The following is a 19,911-nucleotide window of genomic DNA, read 5'->3' as shown; positions in this document are numbered from 1 at the left end:
TGGGTTTATTCCTGGCAGTAATCGGGGCCCATAACAGATGATGGAGATTAAACGCAGGTTGGCCTCATGAAGGGAAGCATACCCTACCTATTGTACTATGGCTTCAGTCCCTCATCAATATCTTTTTAACTAACAGTGGCAGTAGGGTAAAAGATTACAGAATATAGTAGGATATAATCTCTAAATATGTGATTTAATTTAAAATGCTTTGCCCGGCAAGCTACCGAGAGTATCTCGTCCACATGGCAAAGCCTGGCAAGCTACCCGTGATGTATTCGATATGCCAAACACAGTAAAAACAAGTCTCACAGTGGAGATGTTACTGGGCCCGCTCAAGCAAATCGATGAACAACGGGAGGACAGTGCTACTATTTGGAAGAAATTAGGTGGTGACATTTCTTTTTTTCCTGTGGAAAATAAGAATGATAAGATTCCCTACTGCTATTTTGGAGGTCCATAAAAGCTATTTTCTTAGAAACTAAATGTTTTACTGGATGTTAGAATGCATATATGAGGTTAAATGATTCCAGAAATTGGGATTGAAGAAATTAACACACAGTTAAGGCACTTGCCTCAGCACTGTCAGGAGTAAATTCTTGCACAATCGAGTGTTGCCCAAAAACCAAGCACACGAAAGTGATTTTAGGACTTTAAAAGGTTAGACACTATTCTAAGGCGCTTTTACTTAGTAGGTGGGATACTCAATTTATTTGGAAATGGAGACTCAGGTAACAGGGTTTTTTGTTTTCACTCATCTTTTCTTCATCCCTCTCCATTGTCTGTGCCTGTTGAATAAGCATTATTGAATTAACTGTACTAAATGAGGGTAACAATATTTATCTTTATTGTTTCAGATCACCCAGGCTTGGAAAACATGGAACAGATTGAGAAATTTCAGGAAAAGGCTTATGTGGAATTCCAAGATTATATAACTAAAACATATCCAGATGACACCTACAGGTATCTGGAATTTAAAACTTTTTGGTGAATCTATCATTTCGCTGTTTTTTTTTATTTGAAACATAAATGTTTAATCAGTTTTCAACTTTAAAGTATTTCCATTCTCTTAAGTAATTGTACTGTTTCATCCATCCCTTATATAAGAGAAGACTTTAGGGAGGTTGTCTTAAGCAGAGAGTGCTTCCAACAAGCTATACCTGACCTGTCTGTACAAATGAGGAAACAGGTTCTCCACCGAGTTCTCATGGGAGCATGGACTCAAGCTGGCATGAGGAAGTGCCTTTGCAGGCCTAGAAAGTTAGTCCTATCCTTGGCCCAGGCAGTGCAACTCTATTGCCTTTCCTCCCCGAAAAGAATATCAGGGAGCAAAATAAATACAGTGTCCTTGATTCTGTATTTCTTCTCTTTCCAGCAAAATGATTACCTTTTGCAATACTGTTCTGTAAAGCAAAACCAAAGACAATATTAGCTTTGTGGGTTCTGGTAACACAACACATCATCATTCTTAAAACTTCAGATGAATTCCTAAGCCTTTCATAAGTGTGAAACTTGATCCATAGTTTATAATAGTTCATACAGCCCTATAGAATCTGCAGTATCATAGGTGAAGCAGGTAATTATCATTTACTCTGAGACTGAAAAATGCTAAAGCTTTTCTTTGTATTTGTGAAAGATGATTTAATTTTTTAAAAAAAGATTTTTATTAAATTAGGCCACAACAATATATGCACAGAAATTGCCCGTTTCTATGCAGTCTTAAAATTTACAGCCTTGTTTCCCCTCCTTTTTTTTTTTTTCCTTCTTAGGTTGTCTAGACTTCTACTCAGACTACCAGCTTTGAGATTAATGAATGCTACCATCACTGAAGAATTGTTTTTCAAAGGTCTCATTGGCAATGTACGAATCGACAGTGTCATCCCACATATTTTAAAAATGGAACCTGCAGATTATAACTCTCAAATAATTGGTCACACTATTTGAAAGCTGAAGTCTCAATGTAAACTTATTGTTCTTTCCCAGAACACATGATACCAAATTGAACTCATTTTTTTCCAGGGCACCGGGAAAGTTTGACTTTCAAGATTAACCAAAACCTAGCTTTTTTTTTTTTTTTTAATTTTAACTTCTGTAAGTTGAAAAAAGAATTTCCTAAGTGACTGGGGAGGTAGCAGGAATTAGAATATCCCTTTCTTATTTAAGTGAATAAGAAATACTATGAATTTATTCTTGCTTAAGATGATACCTAAAGCCAACACTTCTTCTCTAAACTAAGATCTCATTATATTTTATAAAATAAATTAGTCCCCACCCCCACCCCACACCCCGCCGAATTGTGTTCTATTCATATTTAACTGCATTATGATGAACTGGTGTAAACACTTAATCATTGGAAATCCCTAAGGGGATTTCCTTACATTTTACTATTCGATTATATGTTACAATTACCATGTCAAAAATGATTATTTTATTCTCAGCGGTAAAATGATAACATTAGAAGTATAGGAAATAATAATTGAGTATATTTTTGTCTTTTGTAAATATCATGGCATCTCTTAGCATATACCAACCATTCTCATTGCTGGCAATGAGACTCAGGCCACTTGTGATCTTAAAGATTGACTCTTTTATAGTGTTGTATATTATTAGTTAAAAGCACTTTTTATTTATGTATGTAGCAGAAATTGAAAGTAAGATACAATTCATGTTTTAATATTTTTGGTTTACTACTGTATTTTAAAAGTAGAGACTGATTGAACCCAAAATGTTTCAGTATTTCAAAATAGATATTAAAATTGTTGCTCTTCCATTCCACAAAAAAGCATCTGACCTTTCTTCCTCATTCCTGACCTGCATTTTAGTTTCCTAACCCTTCCATGGGTTTTAGCAAGTTTCTTGTGGGTCAGTTGTTAAAAAATATTCCTCTTGTTAAGTAGTCACTCTGTTTTCAAGGTGAGTTATTTAAATCAAATGTTTATTTTATTGAAGTTTTAAAGATATATAGTAATATGCACTCATTTTCTGAGGGGCTGTTTTAGTAGTATAACATCAGTGTAAAACCTTTTTGTCACCACAGAGACATTTTATTAGAGTCCTTGGAGGTCATCTACAGCCATGTTTTTTTCTTAGTGAACTTACTGCTGTTAAGTACTTCTTTGCTGATTTTATGATAAATTGTTATGTTTATTCTTCTGAAAATACAAATGTGGAGGTTTCTTGCACTCAGAATACAATTTTTATAGAGATTTTTCACAGTAGAAGAGAAGCAGAATTTGAGGAGAGGGTCTAGATTTTATTAACTGCATCTTTATACTAGATCAGAAGTTTAAAGGAATCAACTTAATGGTCTTTACCAATTTATAAGGAAGGCTTTTTTTTCCCCCCTACTTAAAACATGATTTTCTTTGGTCAGCAGACATAATTATCAGTTGGAAAATACTGCATTTAGTACAAAAACTCAGATGGAAAAATCAGGAGGTGTGTATCTTTACAAACCCAGTGAAATAGCCAAGGATTCAGGAAAATAATTCTTTAAAATAATGTACTGATAGTTAATTAAGATACACATTTCTCTCAAGTATTTTTCCTGATTAAATTTGTAGTTATACTTGGAAGTGTTTTTTTAAAACTATATTAAAATGTGACTTGCATTACAAATTTCTGTTTCTTGACAGTATATTTGATCCAGAGTCCAATATATTTGACTTAAGAGTCCTTTCATTCAGTGTGTGTGGTCTGTATTTTGTATGTTTGTTCTACTAGAAGAGATTAAAGAGAGGGATTAAAGTACTCTCAGAAGGGAAGAAGCATGGGAAATATTTCCATCTCCAGTATTTTACAATTGAATTGAAAACATCCAGTTAAATATCAGAGTTTGGCCATTCTCTTCTTTCTCTGAAGTCTCAGTAGTGTAGTAATAGTGTGTAACCACACAGTAATAAATGGAACAGGAGTGAAGATACTGAAGGAAAGAATTCAGTAAATTCTTAGAAGACAAAATTCAGATGGAAAAAGAACCATAAGCTACAATCTATAAGCATCCGTAAAAGTTGTTTTGATGGGGCCAGAGTGATAGTACAGCAGGTAAGGGATTTGCCTTGATATGGTTGACAGTTTGATCCCGGCATCCCATATTGTCTCTCGAGTCTGACAGGTGTGATTCCTAAGCTCCTGAGCATGTTGGTTGCGCCCACACCCATTTTTTTAATTGTTTTTTTGTTTTTTATTTTGATGAAAAGGAAAGAACTATACCTTCTAATATCCAGGAAAGATCTTCAGTTCCTAGAGGAACCAGATGTTTGGGAATGGGGATGGGAGTAAGATATATATCAAAGAATTGGTAGTAAGTCTATCAGAATTGTTGATTTCTCTCTTCCTTTAGTTAGGGGACTACATTTTTGAGAAGATGAGAATTAAGAAACGGAACTGGAAGAATAGATTTAGAGAACACCAGAGAATGACAAGACTTATATTAAAGAGTTTAATATACATGATCACAATCACAATCATCCTGTTCATCGATTGCCTCGAGCAGGCACCTGTAACGTCTCCTTCGTCCTAGCCCTGAGATTTTAAAGTGCCATATTCAAGGCTCTTTCAGGGTTAGGAGAATGAGACCCATCATTGTTACTGGTATTTGGCATATTGGGTACACCATGGGGAGTTTGCAAGACTCTGCCATGTGGGCAGGTTATATTCAGTAGCCTGCCATGTTGTCCAAAGTAAGAATGAGATAATAAGATGTTGTATGGCCACGCGCTTCCGGGAGCTGGGTTTTGTAGTCTCTGGGTCTTGGCCGTTGATGGGACTACACGGCGCTAGGGGGTCAGTTGGTGGGTGTGATCCCCACCTACTGGAAGATGGAGGATCTGGGTGGAGGATGCTCAGCCCCGATCCGAACAGACTTGGAGATCTCACCCCCAGGACCCGCACGCCTTTGTTCCTCTACTGGTACCTTCATGCATGTGGAGAGTGGTCTCAGCATGGTGGTGGCTGGTTCTGGAGGTCTTCAGCTGCCAGAGCCCTGGTCGGGGCGGGGAGGGAAACTCAACCAGCTCCCCTCCAAGGGGCCTCAGAGAGGACAGCCAGGGGCGGGTGCAGGAGGCTCTGTGCTGTTCTCTTCCAGGAGCTGGGTTTTATAATCTCTGAGTCTTGGCCATTGATGGGATTACATGGCGCCATCTACATGCAAGGCAAATTTCCACCCGCTGTACTCTCAGGCCCCACCAGATTTCTACTATACAACAGGAGAGGAGAATTCTGAAGGCGATTGTTTGATCTTTTACTGGACTTACAGTACCTGTCACTTTCTCAGATAGGGCTAAGGTTTTTGGGTCCTGATCCTTTTCTAGTCGTGGCAGAAGCAAATAAAAATTTTCTCCAAAGAAATTATTTGTAATAGAGATCAGAAATTGGTACAGTTTTCTGAAAAGAGCCAAAAAGCAAGTATTTTGACTTGGTGAGTGTCTAAAAACTGACTTTGCTTTAACCATCAAAGGCAGCTATAGACTATACAAATGGATCATCAGCATGAGCGAGATCATCACTTACAGAAAGAGACATCATGGGGAGCTTGTTTTTCAAAATGAGCATCCAGAGAGAGAATGGGTTAAGGTAGTTGTCTGGCATGCTACTGAACCCTGGAGCCAGCCCCTAAGCATCACTAGGTGTGGCTTCAAACCCCCCCCCCCCCACCCCACCAAAAAAATGAGCACATGAAAGATCATGAGCCAGGGCCGGCAGCGGTAGCATAGTGGGTAGGGAGTTTGCCTTGCACGTGGGCGACCCGGGTTCGGTCCCCAGCATCCCATATGGTCCCCTGAGCACCACCAGGAGTGATTCCTGAGTGCAAAGCCAGGAATAACCCCTGAGCATCACAGGGTGTGACCCAAAAAGCAAAAGAAAAAAAGAAAACAGCCATTTGAATGAATTTAAAATAGACAGCAGGGGCTAAACAGACACTGGAGTATGTGTTTTTTTTTGTGAGGGAGGCTCAAGGTTATCCCAGCACTGGTGGGAGTAGCTCCTGAACCCCCACAGGTTGTTACCCCCCAAAAAAGTAACAAGAGGTCAACCTCTTAAGGGTCCCATTGTCCTATCCACACCCCTCCCATTCCACCTCAGTGCAGGTTTGATCCCCAGGGCCACCCACATGCCCTAGTGCAATCCTGGCAGCTCTGTTTTCTTGTGTGAGCACTTCAGCTGGGGTTTGCTGCTCCATCAAGCACCATAGCCTTGTGTGTGAGCCCAAGTCATTATTACAACAATTATTACAAGTCATTATTCCCACCAATAGAGGGAATGGAGAGGAGGGAAAGAATGCATACGTACCCTGAAGACAACATTGAATAACTGAAATAGTGACATCTAGATTATAATGGTGGGGGGGTGGGGGGGGGGGGAGTGTGGTGGCAGAGGTTGGGCCATACTCAGAAGTGCCCAGAGTCTATTCCATGAGCTTTGTGCTGGGGATCACTAGTGGTATTCAGGACTGTGTGGTGACAGGGATCAAACCCAAGCTGCCTACATACAAAGCATGCACTCAGCCAGATTGGAGCTATTCATCTGAATTTTAAGGAAAAAAATTCTATCTTTACATAGCCCTATGTTGTAGGACTGGAGAGATACATGGCCAACGTAGATTGATACCCAGTAACCCATATGCTCCCCCAAGCCCTGCCCAGTGTGATCTCTGAACACAAAGCCAGTAGTAAGTCCTAAGCACAGCCAGATGTGGACCCCACTCCTCCCTGCAAAAAAATCACACGATTTATTTTGGTTTGGGGTTGAGAGAGGTGTGTGCTTGTTTGGGGGGCACACCCAGCAGTTCTCAGGGCTTATTCCTGGCTCTGTGTTCAGGAATCAGTCCTGGAAGTGCCAGGGATTTGAACTTGGGTTGGCTGTAAGGCAAGCATTTTAACCGCTTATGTCTCTGACCCTATAGCTGATTTTTAAGATAATGCTACCCCTTAAAAATTTACTGAAATCTGATTTAAGGAGTAGGCTCTAGGCCACATGTGTTCCGGAGCTATTCCAGGCATGATGCTCAGGAGAGACCCCTGGTGGTCATCAGGAAACGTGCAGTGCTGGACTAGAATTTGTGTTGGCTGCATTTCAGGGAACTAGCTTAACTAAGCCTGTACTCTCTCCAACCCAAAATTTCTTTAAATTTATGGTAAGAGATTATGCTTTCAACACATTTAATGTTAACTAATTTCATCATCCACTCCTCGTGGTGGGGGATCTGCACTGTATCTTCATGTTGCGGTGGTATGGAGGTAGATCCCTCCAATTCACTCTCAGTGACCCCCTCTCACTGCGAGGAAGGATTCTGGTTGGGCTCAGTCAGTGGTGGTCTCCTTTTTCCCCTTTAAGAACATTAACTTCCTCTTTGGTGCTCCTCTGTGACTTCTGTGAGGCAGCTTCAGGGGATGTATTCTTTTACATTAGCCTTGTTCAGATTCTTGTGTTCACCATTATTTTGGTGAGTTTGAGGATATTTTGATTGGAATAGGCTAATGGAATATTGGCCAGGCTGTCCTTGTTAGAATAGAGATTGAGTCCAAAGTGCTGAGAAGGGAGGCCATGCACCCCCCCTCCCCGCCCGCTCCTGTACCTGTGGGGGAGTTGGCCGAGTTGGTGCCTCTGCAGGATTAGAATCCCACTCCTGGCACTGTCCAAAAACTTGCAGGGGTCCCCTCCTCTGGCCTAGGTACTCCATGGACACCTAAACCGAGAAGGGGTCTTCTCTGTTAACTTCTTTCAAAACATCAGAATGTGAATGTTTGGGGTTTTTCAGTTTGTTTCTGGGCTATCCCCAGCCATGCTAGGGACTATTGCTGGCTCAGTTCTCAGATCAGAAGTCATTCTCAAAGCTTCTCCAGACCCTGTGGTGAGCAGGGCTGAGTCCAGGGCTTCTTTGGGTTTTTTTTTTTTTTGCATGTGTTCCAGCCAACAGAACTGCCTCACAGGGTTGGGGGGTGGAGGGATAGAGTGGAGCAACAGTACAGCCAGGCTCCAACCTGTGTCCCACAAGCCCACCAGGAGTGATCCCTGAATGCAGAGCCAGGAATAAGGCCTAAACACAGTATAGTCCCCCCAAAACAAGCATGATGTGGATGGTCATCTAGCATGCTTGAGAAGACTGGCTCACTAGGCTGGCAGCAACCTGATTTGCACATTTTCTAGAATGTTCTTGCTTTGCAACATCTTTGCAAAGGAAAGAAGGAATTCACTGAAAGCCATTTTAGGAAGCAGATACATGTATACCAGGATGATAAAGTTCAAGTCTGGATACATCAAATGCAGAGCCTGGAGCAACAGCACATGATGCATTGATGGTAGGAGGGTCCCTTGATAGAACCATCCTTGGAAATTCATTTTACTTTACATCACAAGGCTTCTCATGTTTCTGTCTGCTTATTTAAAGAAACTATATGTTTCAGGAGACACAAAGATGTTCATGTTGGAACAATAAGGGGGTGTAAGGGGGGGTCATTCTATCCACCCCACTGACAGTATTGATAAATAAGTTACAGTATAACATGCAATAACATGCAACATCAAAAAGGAACAAAATGTAATTATAGGTGAATAGCATAGTTATGTTAGTATATTAAGTAGTTATGTTTATTTTAAAACATCCTAAATATATGAGTACAATTTAGCCTGTATCAAAGACAAAACCAAACAAAACATGCAAATTCAATGCATTGTTGAGAGGTACTCGCATATGTGGTAAAACATTTGAGAGCAAAGGAATTGTTGACACCAAAGTTAGAATACTAGTTTCTAGGAGGGACATATAGGTACTTCCAATTTATTAACGTGTTAAAATTTTCTATTGAATCCAGTTCTTAGTGATTTTAAACAGTATTAACTAATGCTTACGAGTCTACAGACACAGAATTTAGCGGATTCTGGGCTGGAGAGATGGCATTAGCCTTGCTTATAGCTGGCCCCAGTTCATTCTTTGGCACCACTGATGGTTCTCCAGGCATTATTAGGAGTGATCCCTGAGCATAGAGCCAAGCATAAGCCTTGGGCACAAGTGGAACTGGGCTAACCTCCAAAAAAGAACTTACATTCAACTTCTCTGCCCTGTGCAGATCTGCTCAAAGGGCAGGTATGGGACTCTTGGACACCACTCAAGCATGTCTGGAGGTCATTCGTAGTGAGATTGAAACCAGAACACCTACAATATCCTGACTCCTTCATCAAAGAAATTACAAAGGTCAGAAGTGGCTAACTTCTGGAAGAGCACGTGGAACCAGAAATGCTGCAATCATCTGTGGTTATTTTAACTAAGTACAGTTTACAATAGTATTAACATTTCAGGCTTGTGATGTTCCGGCCCCACGCCTACCACCTTCGTACCACTATCCCTCCCATGTCCTTGATCCCTTCTTGTTCCTAGCCTCCCCCACCACTTGGCAGACTCAGTTCTGTAGGCAGACTCTGTATTTCCCCTTAGCTACTGTTTATTCCCATTGTTTCTTTATACCCCACAAATGAGTAAGGTCATCTAACTTGGTCTTTTTTTCTGACTTTGCTTAGCATGACCCCTTCCAGTTCCCATATTACAGTAAACTTCATCTTTTCTCATAGCGCAGTATTCCACTGTGTACATACACCAGAATTTCATATTCACTCGTCTATTATTGGACACTTGGGTTGCTTCCAGATCTTGGTTATTGTAAATAGTGCTGCAACAAACATAAGTGGGCAGGTCTCTTTTTAAATTAATGTTTTCATGTTTTTGACTGAGAAGTGGAATCTCTGGGTCATTTGGCAGTATAATTTCTAATGTTTTAAGAAATCTTTATACTGTTTTTGGTAGAGATTAAACTAGTAAAGGAGCTCCTTTTTCACCACATCTCCACCAGCACTGTTTTTGAAGGCTTTTGAAATAGGCCCTTTTAGTATAGTTGAAATGACATCTGCTCTTGTATGTTCATTGCTGTACTGTTCACAATAGCCAAAATCTGGAAAAAAAAAACCCCGAATGCCTGAGAACAGATGACTGGTTAAAGAAACTTTGGTACCTCTACACAATGGAATACTATGCAGCTGTTAAAGAAGGTGAAATCATGAAATTTACATACAACTGGTTCTACATGAAAAGTAACATGCTAAGTGAAATGAGTCAGAAAGAAGGGGACAGAGAGAAAGATTGCATTCATCTGGGGAATATAAACTAACAAAATAAGAGACTAATACCCAAGAATAATTGAGATTAAGTACCAGGAGATTCGCTCCATGGCTTGGAGGCCAGCCACACATGCTGGAGGAAAAGGCAGCTCAGATAAAGAAGGGAATACCAAGTAAAGGGTGTTGGAAGGATCCACCCAGGATGGGAGATGCATACTGTAAGTAGACTATAGTGGAACATGAGTGCCACTCAGTACCTCAACACCCAAAAGGAGAGAGAGAACAAAAGGGAATGCCTTGCCACAGAAGCAGGGGGTATGGGGGGGTTGGGGGGATGGGAGCGATACTGGGATTATTGGTGGTGGAGAATGGGCACTGGTGGAGGGATGGGTACTTGATCATTGTATAACTAAAACCCAAGCACAAAAATTTGTAAGTCTACAAATATACCTCATGGTGTTTCACTAATAATTTTTTTTTAAAAAAATAGGCCCTTTTAACGTGTAAGGTAATACTGTTATTTTGATTTTTTTCTACAACAAGCAGTGATAACATTTCTTTCTAGGCCTGTTGGCTATCTGTATGTCTCCTCTGGGAAAACACCTGCTTAGCTCCTCTCCTCCCTTCCCCATATTTGATGTTTATCCCCCCCCCCCCCCATATTGAGTTTTGTGACTGTTTTATATTTCTTGGATATTAGCTCTTTGTCAGATGTATGGTGCGTAAATGTTTTTCATTCCATAGGGTGTCTTTGTATTTTGGCAGTGTTTCTTTGGTACAAAAGCTTTTGTTTGATGTAATCCTATTTATTTTGTTGCAGCAATTTTGGGGAAAGTGCATAGCTTCTTGACAAGATTTGTTGGTGTGTCTCTCTTTTTCAATAGAGTTGTTTTCTGTTTGTTTTATTTCGTTTTTGTTTTACAGTCACACCCAGCTTTGCCTGGTTGCTCCTCCAGGTTTAGGGCTTGTGGCCATGCATTATCAGGAACTGAACCCAGGCCTCCTGCATGTAAAACGTGCTCCAGCCCATTGACCTATCTCTGACCCTGGTAATATTTTAAAATTTGCTGAGTAAAGATACCAACTGACCAGCTGATACAAAAGAAAAGGTCTAGAAATGGTCAAATGTGTAGGACAGAAAGATGACAAAGAAAAACTACTCAGTTACAGAAATCGGATTCAGTTTATAATGCCTGGGGCAAATGGGGGGGGCAAAGAATAGGAAAGGGAGAGAGAGAGACAGAGACAGAGACAGAGACAGAGACAGAGACAGAGAGAAACTGACTTGGGTTCTGATGAAGACTCTTTCAAGTTTGCAGTCTGCTGGCTTCTAGCAGTGTCCTCACCTTCGGATTCTCCCTGTGTGTCTGAAGCATCTCCCAAAGGCCCACATATTCACACCATTAGCTTGGGTTAGAATGCCAATACGCATTTTAGGCAGACACATTGAGACCATTGCACTTATAAATGATTATAGCAGCTATAAGTCATTTTACTCATTAAGGTAGATTTTAAAACCTCATAATGAAGGCATCAGTAAGCTATGCTTCTTATTTTTGTTTGGGAGGCTTTGACTATAGTTGGTAGTGCTCAGTAGCATTACCGGTGCTATGCTCTGGAGTCACTCCTGGTGGTGCCCAGGGAACTATATGATGCTGGGAATTGAATGGGGATGGGCTGCATGCAAGGCAATGCCTTAATCTTTGTATTGTCTCTCTGGCCCCAAACTATACTTGATGGGAGAACAGCAAAACTCAGGAAGAATGCTGTGAACTAGAATCATTTTATCATTTTTAAAAAATATATAATCAGACAAATAATACTCTAATTTTTTTGTTTGGGGGGCATTCGTTTGTTTTTGGATCATACCTAGGAGTGCTCAGGACTTACTCCTGGCTCTCTGCACAGAAGCAGGATGAGGGGTCCATAGAGGATGCAAAGGATCAAACCCAGGTCAGTCTCATACAAGGCAAGTACCCTGCCTGCTTTACTATCACTATAGCTCCCTTTATAGTTTTTTGGCCAGAGAGAGGCCAAACCTAACAGTGTTCAGAACTTACCTGGCTCTTTCTTTAGGGATCACTCCTGGTGATGCTTGAGGGACTATATGTTGTGCCCAGGATAGAACCAGAATTGATAATGTCTTTGATTTGTTTGTGGTTCATACTCAGTGGTGCTTTGTCCTTATTTTCTGGCTTTGTGCTCAGAGGTCATTCCTGGTGGTATTTGGGGAACCATATGCAGTGCCAGGGATTGAACTGAGGTTGACGGTATGCAAGGCAAGTTACTTGTGCCCTATACTATCTCTCTGCAGCCTGGAAATTTTTTTACTAAGGTAACAAAGTCAGGGCTAGGGTAATGGTACGGCATTTGCCTTGCATGTGGCCAGCCTGGATTTGATCCCCAGCACCCCCAGTGGTCTTCTGAACCCTGCCAGGAGTGATGCCTGAGTGCAGAGTCAGGAGTAAGCCCTACAAATCTCTGGGTATGGACCCAAAACCAAAATAGAACCTGACATGCCAGAGAGATGGTGCAAGGGACAGGGACACTTGGCTTGCACACAGCTGAGCCTAGTTTGATCCCTGAGCACTTCAGGGCATGGTCCATAGAGCCAAAAAGAAAAGAAATCTAGTAAACTAGAGCCTGGAACATTAAAAGAAGAAATAAAGGAGGTGACCATGTGTTTCATCTCTCATATCAAATCACATTAAGAGAGGACGTTCCAGATTTACAGCTCAAGCATGCAAGTTTAACACAAAGCATTTATTTACTTAACCTTCCCTCTGTTGCTGGGGATCACCAAAGCTACACTTAGTGATGGTGGTGGTGATGGTGGGGGTCTCTACCAAGCAGGGATGAACCAGGACTTTGCACATGCTCAGCATGAACCCCTGACCTTGGAACTCTCTCCTCGACCCCGTAAAGTACATTACTTAAAAACTACAAAGCAGATTGTAATTTGCTCTTGTTTTCAAAGATAGTTCTTGGAAGTTAAGGAAAGAGCATTGTCAGGTGGTGGCTGCCTTTGCTGTTTGCTGAGGACTAATCCAGCATCTGCCATATCCAATGATTAATAATGGAAGATTATACCAATACAGAGAAAATGGGAAAGTACCTAAGTTTTCTATAAATGAGTTGGTATACTAAATTCTCCAGGAACAAATGATTAAATGTATATAAAATAATTCTGAGTCCAAATATTGGACGTATGGAGTTGTTTGTAAGGGTAGATACAAAACTACAGGTCAAGTGATAGCCAGAAGGAAAATAGCTAGAGTAGAAAATGAAGAGAAATGGGCTCCTACTACTGTAATTTAGAAGTTTCTCTTAAAAGAACTCCATCATCCAGGGGGCTAGAGCAATAGCACAACAGGTAGGGAATTTGCCTTGCACACGGCCGACCCAGGTTCGATTCACAGCATCCCATATGGTCTCCCAAGCACTGCCAGGAGTAATTCCTGAGTGCATGAGCCAGGAGTAAACCCTGTGCATCGCCGGGTACGATCCAAAAAGAACAAAACAAAACAAAAACAAAAAAAATCTCCATCATCCAAAAAACTGACTTCAGGACTGCAGGCTTTATCTCATCTTTGAATTCCTTTCTGTGGACCTCTAGAAATGCCTGGGGAGAAGGGTGGGGGTTGATTCTACACCTGCTGTTGATTCTTGGATTCTTCATTTGTTTTAGTGTTATTTGTGCTTGATCTGGAAAGACAGTACCAAGGTAAGGTTTTGGACTTATGTGCAGCTGTGGCAGTAGTGGCTCTGGTTCAAATCCTGACACCACTTCTGGTCCCCTGAGTGCCACCAGGGGTCACTCCTGAGCTCAGAGCCAGAAATAGTCCTTGAACACCCTGGAATGTGGCACAAAACAAACAACAGTCTGTACTGAATCTTAAAAGAAGTGTTAAGTCACTCTTAAGTCTTTTTTTTTTCTTTTTTGGGTCACACCCGGCAATGCACAAGGCTTATTCCTGGCTCATGCACTCAGGAATTACTCATGGCGGTGCTCGGGGGACCATATGGGATGCTGGGAATCAAACCCGGGTTGGCTGCATGCAAGGCAAGTGCCCTACCCGCTGTGCTATCGTTCCAGCCCCAAGTCTTTCTATGTAGAAACTTAGAACCTCAAAATCGACTGATGACACAGAACAGTTGAACTGGCTGGTTTGGGTCTTGGCAGAACTTTGGGAATACCTATCACAGGATTTTGCTGACATTTTGTTTTGGAGGGGCCACATCCAGCAATGCTGAGGGCTTATTCCGGCTCTGCATTCAGGGATCACTCTTGGTGTGCTCAGGGGGACAAAAAGGGATACCAGGGTTCAAATAGGGTCTGCTGTGTCCAAGGGAAGCACCCAACTGGCTGTACTGTCAGGCCCCAGGCTCTTGGAATAGCTTTTGGAGTCTACACAAAGTGACGTATTAACACTGGAATAGCTCTCCAGAAGTACTGCTGAGATCAGCTCACTATTCTACTAGCGTTAACATCTGGAGAAAAGACACATTTGTGGAATCAGCAATTAAAAACCCATGCCCCCCCCACCCCCCATGGGGATTTAGAAATAGATCAAATCTTCAGAATTTTCAGAGCCTTGGATATACTCAGTAATGAAGTTTGGCCAGCAGTGGAGTCTTTCCAAGCCTCTAAATATATTTACTTCCAACTGGAAATTAAGAATCCTAGCATTCCAGGTCAAAATTTTGAATGAAAATATTTTGGATCTTTTTTGTAAAATGTTAGTCTGATCCAGCCATATGAGTTCTGAACAAAATGACACAGAAGCATCCATAGCTTAATAATTTGGTAAAATGATGGAGTTTTGTGACATAGTTCATCTTTACAGTTATTTTTGTCTTACGTACTTTATTGTAAAATGTAAGCTTTACTTCATCTTCTAACCAGAAATGTAACTTTAATATTATTCTATATGAATTAGTATTCTATAATAATTCAAATATAGATGTGTAAACTCACACAAGGGGGCTCGGCACCCACAGCGGCGGTGGCTCTATCTCTCCAGCCACCCGCGTTCGGTAGTCTCACCCTTCTCCCACCCCGGAGAGGTCCATGGCGATGGTCAGGTGGAGGAAGGAACGAGGGCCAGGCTGGTAGGTATTAGTCATAGTTTATTCTGGTTCTCTCCTCATCTCTTCTTCTATCTCTGCTCAATTCTTCCTCCCCCAGCTACTTCATTCTCCTTCTCCATCGCCCTTCATCCTCCTCTCTCTCTGATCCTCTCTGAACTCTCTTCTTCCTTCTGCCCCCAGCCCACTCCTACAGTACAGTTAAATCCTCTCTCCATGAGGAATTGGGGGAACAATTACACATAGGTGCGGTCGCAATCAATAGGGGTAGAAATCTTAGCCTCAGGGAAGACCGCTCCTAGGACAGATCCTTCCTCAGCAGGAGGACCCACCCTAGAGCAGAATCCCATGGGCGTGCCTCTCCTCTCCTTGTCCGACAAGCATACAAGAATATAATATAAATCATTTTGTATGGATACAGTAAGAAATATCTTAAACTTATAGAATTGCTCTCCTAGGGCCATCTCGATCTCAGACTACGGTGCTCAGGCCAGATAGTCTTTCCCACCCCTAGCAGGATCCTAGTCTTGTCGTTACCTTGGATCATGACAGCATTTGTCCATGATCAAACTCTTAACTTAGTTAAGAATCGTGGCACTTTGGCCTGGCCCATTTCGCTGCCAGGGTAGCTCACCGCTTGCCCTGGGTCCATTCAGTCCCTCGTCGGGACCCTGCTTTGGGGTGTTAGGAACTAAGGGCAACTGAGGCTAAGTCGAGAAAGCAGATGCCCGGGAGTGAATAATATTCAAGGCCAATCAAATCCTAAGTTACAAAGCATAATGTTAACGGTCTTCCTGTATCTATACAAAAAGGATATTACCTTAAGGTAAACTATTCATAAGGCATAAGGAGAGGAGAAAGGCAATATTTCACTCACTTAATCACTTAATCACTTAACTTCCCGTTAGTCGTCGATTTGCTCGAGCGGGCGCCAGTAACGTCTCCATTTGTCCCTGTCGCGTGCTAGTGTAGCCCAATGGCATCTGTTCGCTCCGGGAACATGAAGGGCCTCAAACCGATCGTTCATGATCTTGACGAAGAAGTCTGACCATCTGGTAGGTGGGCGGCCACGCGGTCTTTTGACATCCCGTGGAATCCAATCAGTAACAGCTCTAGTCCAGCGGTCGTCTTTAAATCTCATTACGTGACCAGCCCATCTGATTTTCGACACCTTGGCAAATGAGACAGCGTCCCTGATCCTTGATCGTCGACAGATGTCAGAACTCCGGATTCGTTCTCTCATTTGAGTGAAACGTGATATTCCAAGCATAGCTCTTTCTATTCTTCTTTGGGAGACTTGAATAGCGTTCTCATCCTGTTTGCGTAGGGCCCAGGTCTCTGAGGCATATGTTAATGCAGGAAAAACAGTGGAATCAAAGAGATGTGCCCGGAGCCAGAGGTTCTTCGTCCTCTTAGCTATTTCTTCGACATTCTTGAAGGCGTTCCAAGCCGCTCTCTTCCTCCTGTGCAGCTCGGGTGCCAGGTCATTTGTCATGTTGACCTCTCGACCTAGGTAGACATAGCTGTTGCATTCGGAGATGGTTGTTCCGTTGAGAGCGAATGGGGCGTCAGGAACAAGGCTGTTTCTCATAAACATTGTCTTCGTGAGATTCAGCTGTAGTCCTACCTTTCCACACTCACGGTCAAAGTCGGCCAGCATTTGTGCTGCTCGGCTGATGTTTGGTGTTATTAAAACAATGTCATCAGCAAAGCAGAGGTGGTGTAGTTGCCGACCATCTATCTTCACTCCCATTCCTTCCCATTCCAGTCGTCGCATGATGTTCTCAAGGGTGGCACTGAAGAGTTTCGGTGAAATGGTATCATCCTGCCGCACCCCTCTCTTGACATCAACGATCACCTCTTTGTAGAATGGTGAGATCCTGGTAGTGAATCCACAATAGAGCTCACGGAGGATCCTGATGTATTGGGCTTGAATGCCCTGATTGGCTAGGGCTTCAATGACCGCTTCCGTCTCAACAGAATCAAAGGCCTTCTTTAAATCAATGACCATTAAACAGAGCGGCATCTTGAACTCCCGAGAAACCTCAATGAGCTTGGTTATCATGTGGATATGGTCGATGGTGCTGAATCCTTTGCGGAACCCTGCTTGCTCGCATGGTTGTCCTTCATCTAGTGTTCTGCCAATCCTATTTAGGATGACTCGAGTGAACAACTTGTAGATGACAGACAATAGGCAGATCGGGCGATAGTTGTCAATGTCATGGATGTCTCCCTTCTTGAACAGTAGTACGGTCCTGCTGGTTTTCCATTGGGACGGAACCTTGCATTCAGACAGGTAGCGAGTGAAGAGCCGAGCCAGTGTATTGATGAGTACTGACGGCAGGTTCTTCAGGTGTTCAGGTCTGACCTTGTCTGGGCCGGGTGCTGTTTGCTTCTTTACTGACGAAATGGCGTGTCGGATTTCGGAAGGGAGAACGTTGGGAACGACATATCCATCCTGTGGAATTTGGTATGTCGGCAAGTGGACATGGCTATCGAAGAGATTTGAGTAGAAGTCATAGATAATCTTCTCCATTGCCGTTCTGGAGGATGTGATGGATCCATCAGGACGTTGGAGGGCAGTCATCTTGGTCTTATAGTTGGCGAAGGACAGGAGGGCGTTACGAATACTTTTCCCGGCTTCTGCCGCATCTACCAGTACTTCTGCTCTTCTCTCTTTGAGGTCTTCCTTGATCGCATCTCTGCACTGCTTTGCGAGCTCGGACGTTAGCTTGCGGTTGCCTGAGGCATGCGCCAAACCACGCTGGCGAATTAGCTCAAGAGTTTTCGAAGATAGGCGATTTTTTGTGGCTATCTCTCTCTTGGCGTTCCTCGCACATTCATGGAGGTGCTGAACCAGTTGATCATATTCCTCGTCAATGTTGTCAACAATGGCATCTTCCCATGTTGCCGCAATAGTACCAAAGAGTTCCCAGTTGGTGGTCATTCTGGGAGTTCTCTTTTTGAACTTTGCAGCCCTTTCTCCCCGCTCTGTGAAGTAGAATTTTGCACGAAGGAGACGGTGGTCCGATCCCGTTCGAAATTTTGGGACAACAGCGACATCAGTCAGCCAAAACCGTCGATTGAATATGATGTGGTCTATTTCGTTGTGGAATCGTCCACCGGGAGACTCCCATGTCCATCGTTTAGATTCTGCCTTCTGGAACTGTGAGTTACCATGAATGGTCTTGGTCGACATGATGAACTCAGACAGTCTCTCACCCTGTTCATTCCATTCTAGGCCATGGGTCCCGATGTGAAGTTCTTCAGCTGATCTTCTTGGTCCTATCTTGGCATTAAAATCACCCACAATGATCTTGTAGAAGGTGTGGTCTTCTTTATAGAACTTCTCTAGCTCCATGTAGAACTTCTCGATTTCTCTTTCATCATAATGAGATGTTGGTGCGTAGACAATGAAGATAGAAACTGCAGGCAGTGAGCCACATCTATTCATGTAAACGTCCGATTCGGGGTTGTTAGGCATTCGAATGAATCAATGCTCTTGGCCAAGTTTGTGTTGACAAGGACACCGACGCCTCCAACACCTCTTTTATCGCATGTTCCGAGGAACAATTCTTCTCCAGTGTCGAAAACAGCATGGTGAGATTCGTGCCTTCTTGTCTCGGTCAGACCAATGATGTCGTACTTGATCATTCGCACTTGTACCATCAGGTCCTCGATGGATGCATCTGATGCTAGCGTACGTGCATTGAAAGTACAGACAATCATTTTTGTCTTCCTTCGACACTACTTCCACTACCCAGCCGTCGCCACATTCCAGGACGCTTGCGGCCGCGCGACACATCATAAAACACTAAATACCCATCTTCCGGAATTGTCATACCATATTTGATAGGGTTCAAATATGGTAACACCTACAAGGGTGATTAGAGGTCACCCCAAAAGCCTCTATCCCTCTCGGAAAGACTGGCAAGCTACCGAGAGTATTCCGCCCGCACGGAAGAGCCTGGCAAGCTATCCGCTGTGTATTCGATATGCCAAAACCAGTAACTACAACTGGTCTCATTCACCTGACCCTGAAGGCTTCTCCGACATGGCAGCACTGAGAAGGATGAGAAAGGAGAGGCCGACAAAATCTCAAGGCCGACCTAGGCTGCCACAACAAAGGAAGACAAAAATGATTGTCTGTACAATATTTCACTCATACATATAAAATCATAGATTTCTGGGAAACTGATCTTACAAATTAACAAAGTCTGATTAAGGAGAAAGCTGATTAACTAACTGGGTGGGAAGGAGAGCATAGGGAAGACTGTTTACATGTTTACATGTAAACACAATGGAAGTGGAAGTGCCTCTGGAGCACTGTGGTGGGTGTAACCAGATTGATGGGTGTAACCAGATTAATGGGTGTAACCAGATAAAACCTAAGCTTCTTGAAGGACAAAGCAATGTTACCCAACAATAATTATGAAGATGTTACAACTCTTACTATGAAACCAATGCTTCAAAAATAAAATTATAAAATAATCAGAATCAACACTCAATTTATTACTGAAATTTAAGATATGTACAAATTGCTTTTCTAATAAATGTTAACATTTCCAGTAAAGCACCAAAAAAATCGAGAGCAGATACATAATTCCATATTTTAATTTTCTTTCTCCTTGCTGTACCTAACTCTACCATATGTTCAATATTGAATTTCTTAATAGAACTTTGCCTTTTTTTTTTTTGCTCTTTTTTGGGTCACAC

At 42.4% G+C, this 19,911-nt stretch overlaps 1 protein-coding gene across 1 annotated transcript in view; it reads left to right on the top strand.

Annotated features, from left to right (window-relative positions):
• Positions 1–2,067, top strand: part of NR2C1 (nuclear receptor subfamily 2 group C member 1) — a 37,972-nt gene extending 35,905 nt beyond the window's left edge. Inside the window, exons 13-14 of the mRNA XM_056115698.1 lie at positions 855–960; positions 1,767–2,067. Of these exons, the coding sequence (XP_055971673.1) occupies positions 855–960; positions 1,767–1,941 (281 nt within the window). The 3' untranslated portion in view covers positions 1,942–2,067. The remainder of the gene's footprint in view (positions 1–854; positions 961–1,766) is intronic.
• The last annotated feature ends 17,844 nt before the right edge of the window (positions 2,068–19,911 follow it).

The sequence above is a fragment of the Sorex fumeus genome, unplaced genomic scaffold, assembly GCF_029834395.1.
Source record: "Sorex fumeus unplaced genomic scaffold, SorFum_2.1 ptg000003l, whole genome shotgun sequence".
NCBI classification, from domain to species: Eukaryota; Metazoa; Chordata; class Mammalia; order Eulipotyphla; family Soricidae; genus Sorex; species Sorex fumeus.
This window is presented reverse-complemented; position numbering and strand designations above follow the sequence as displayed.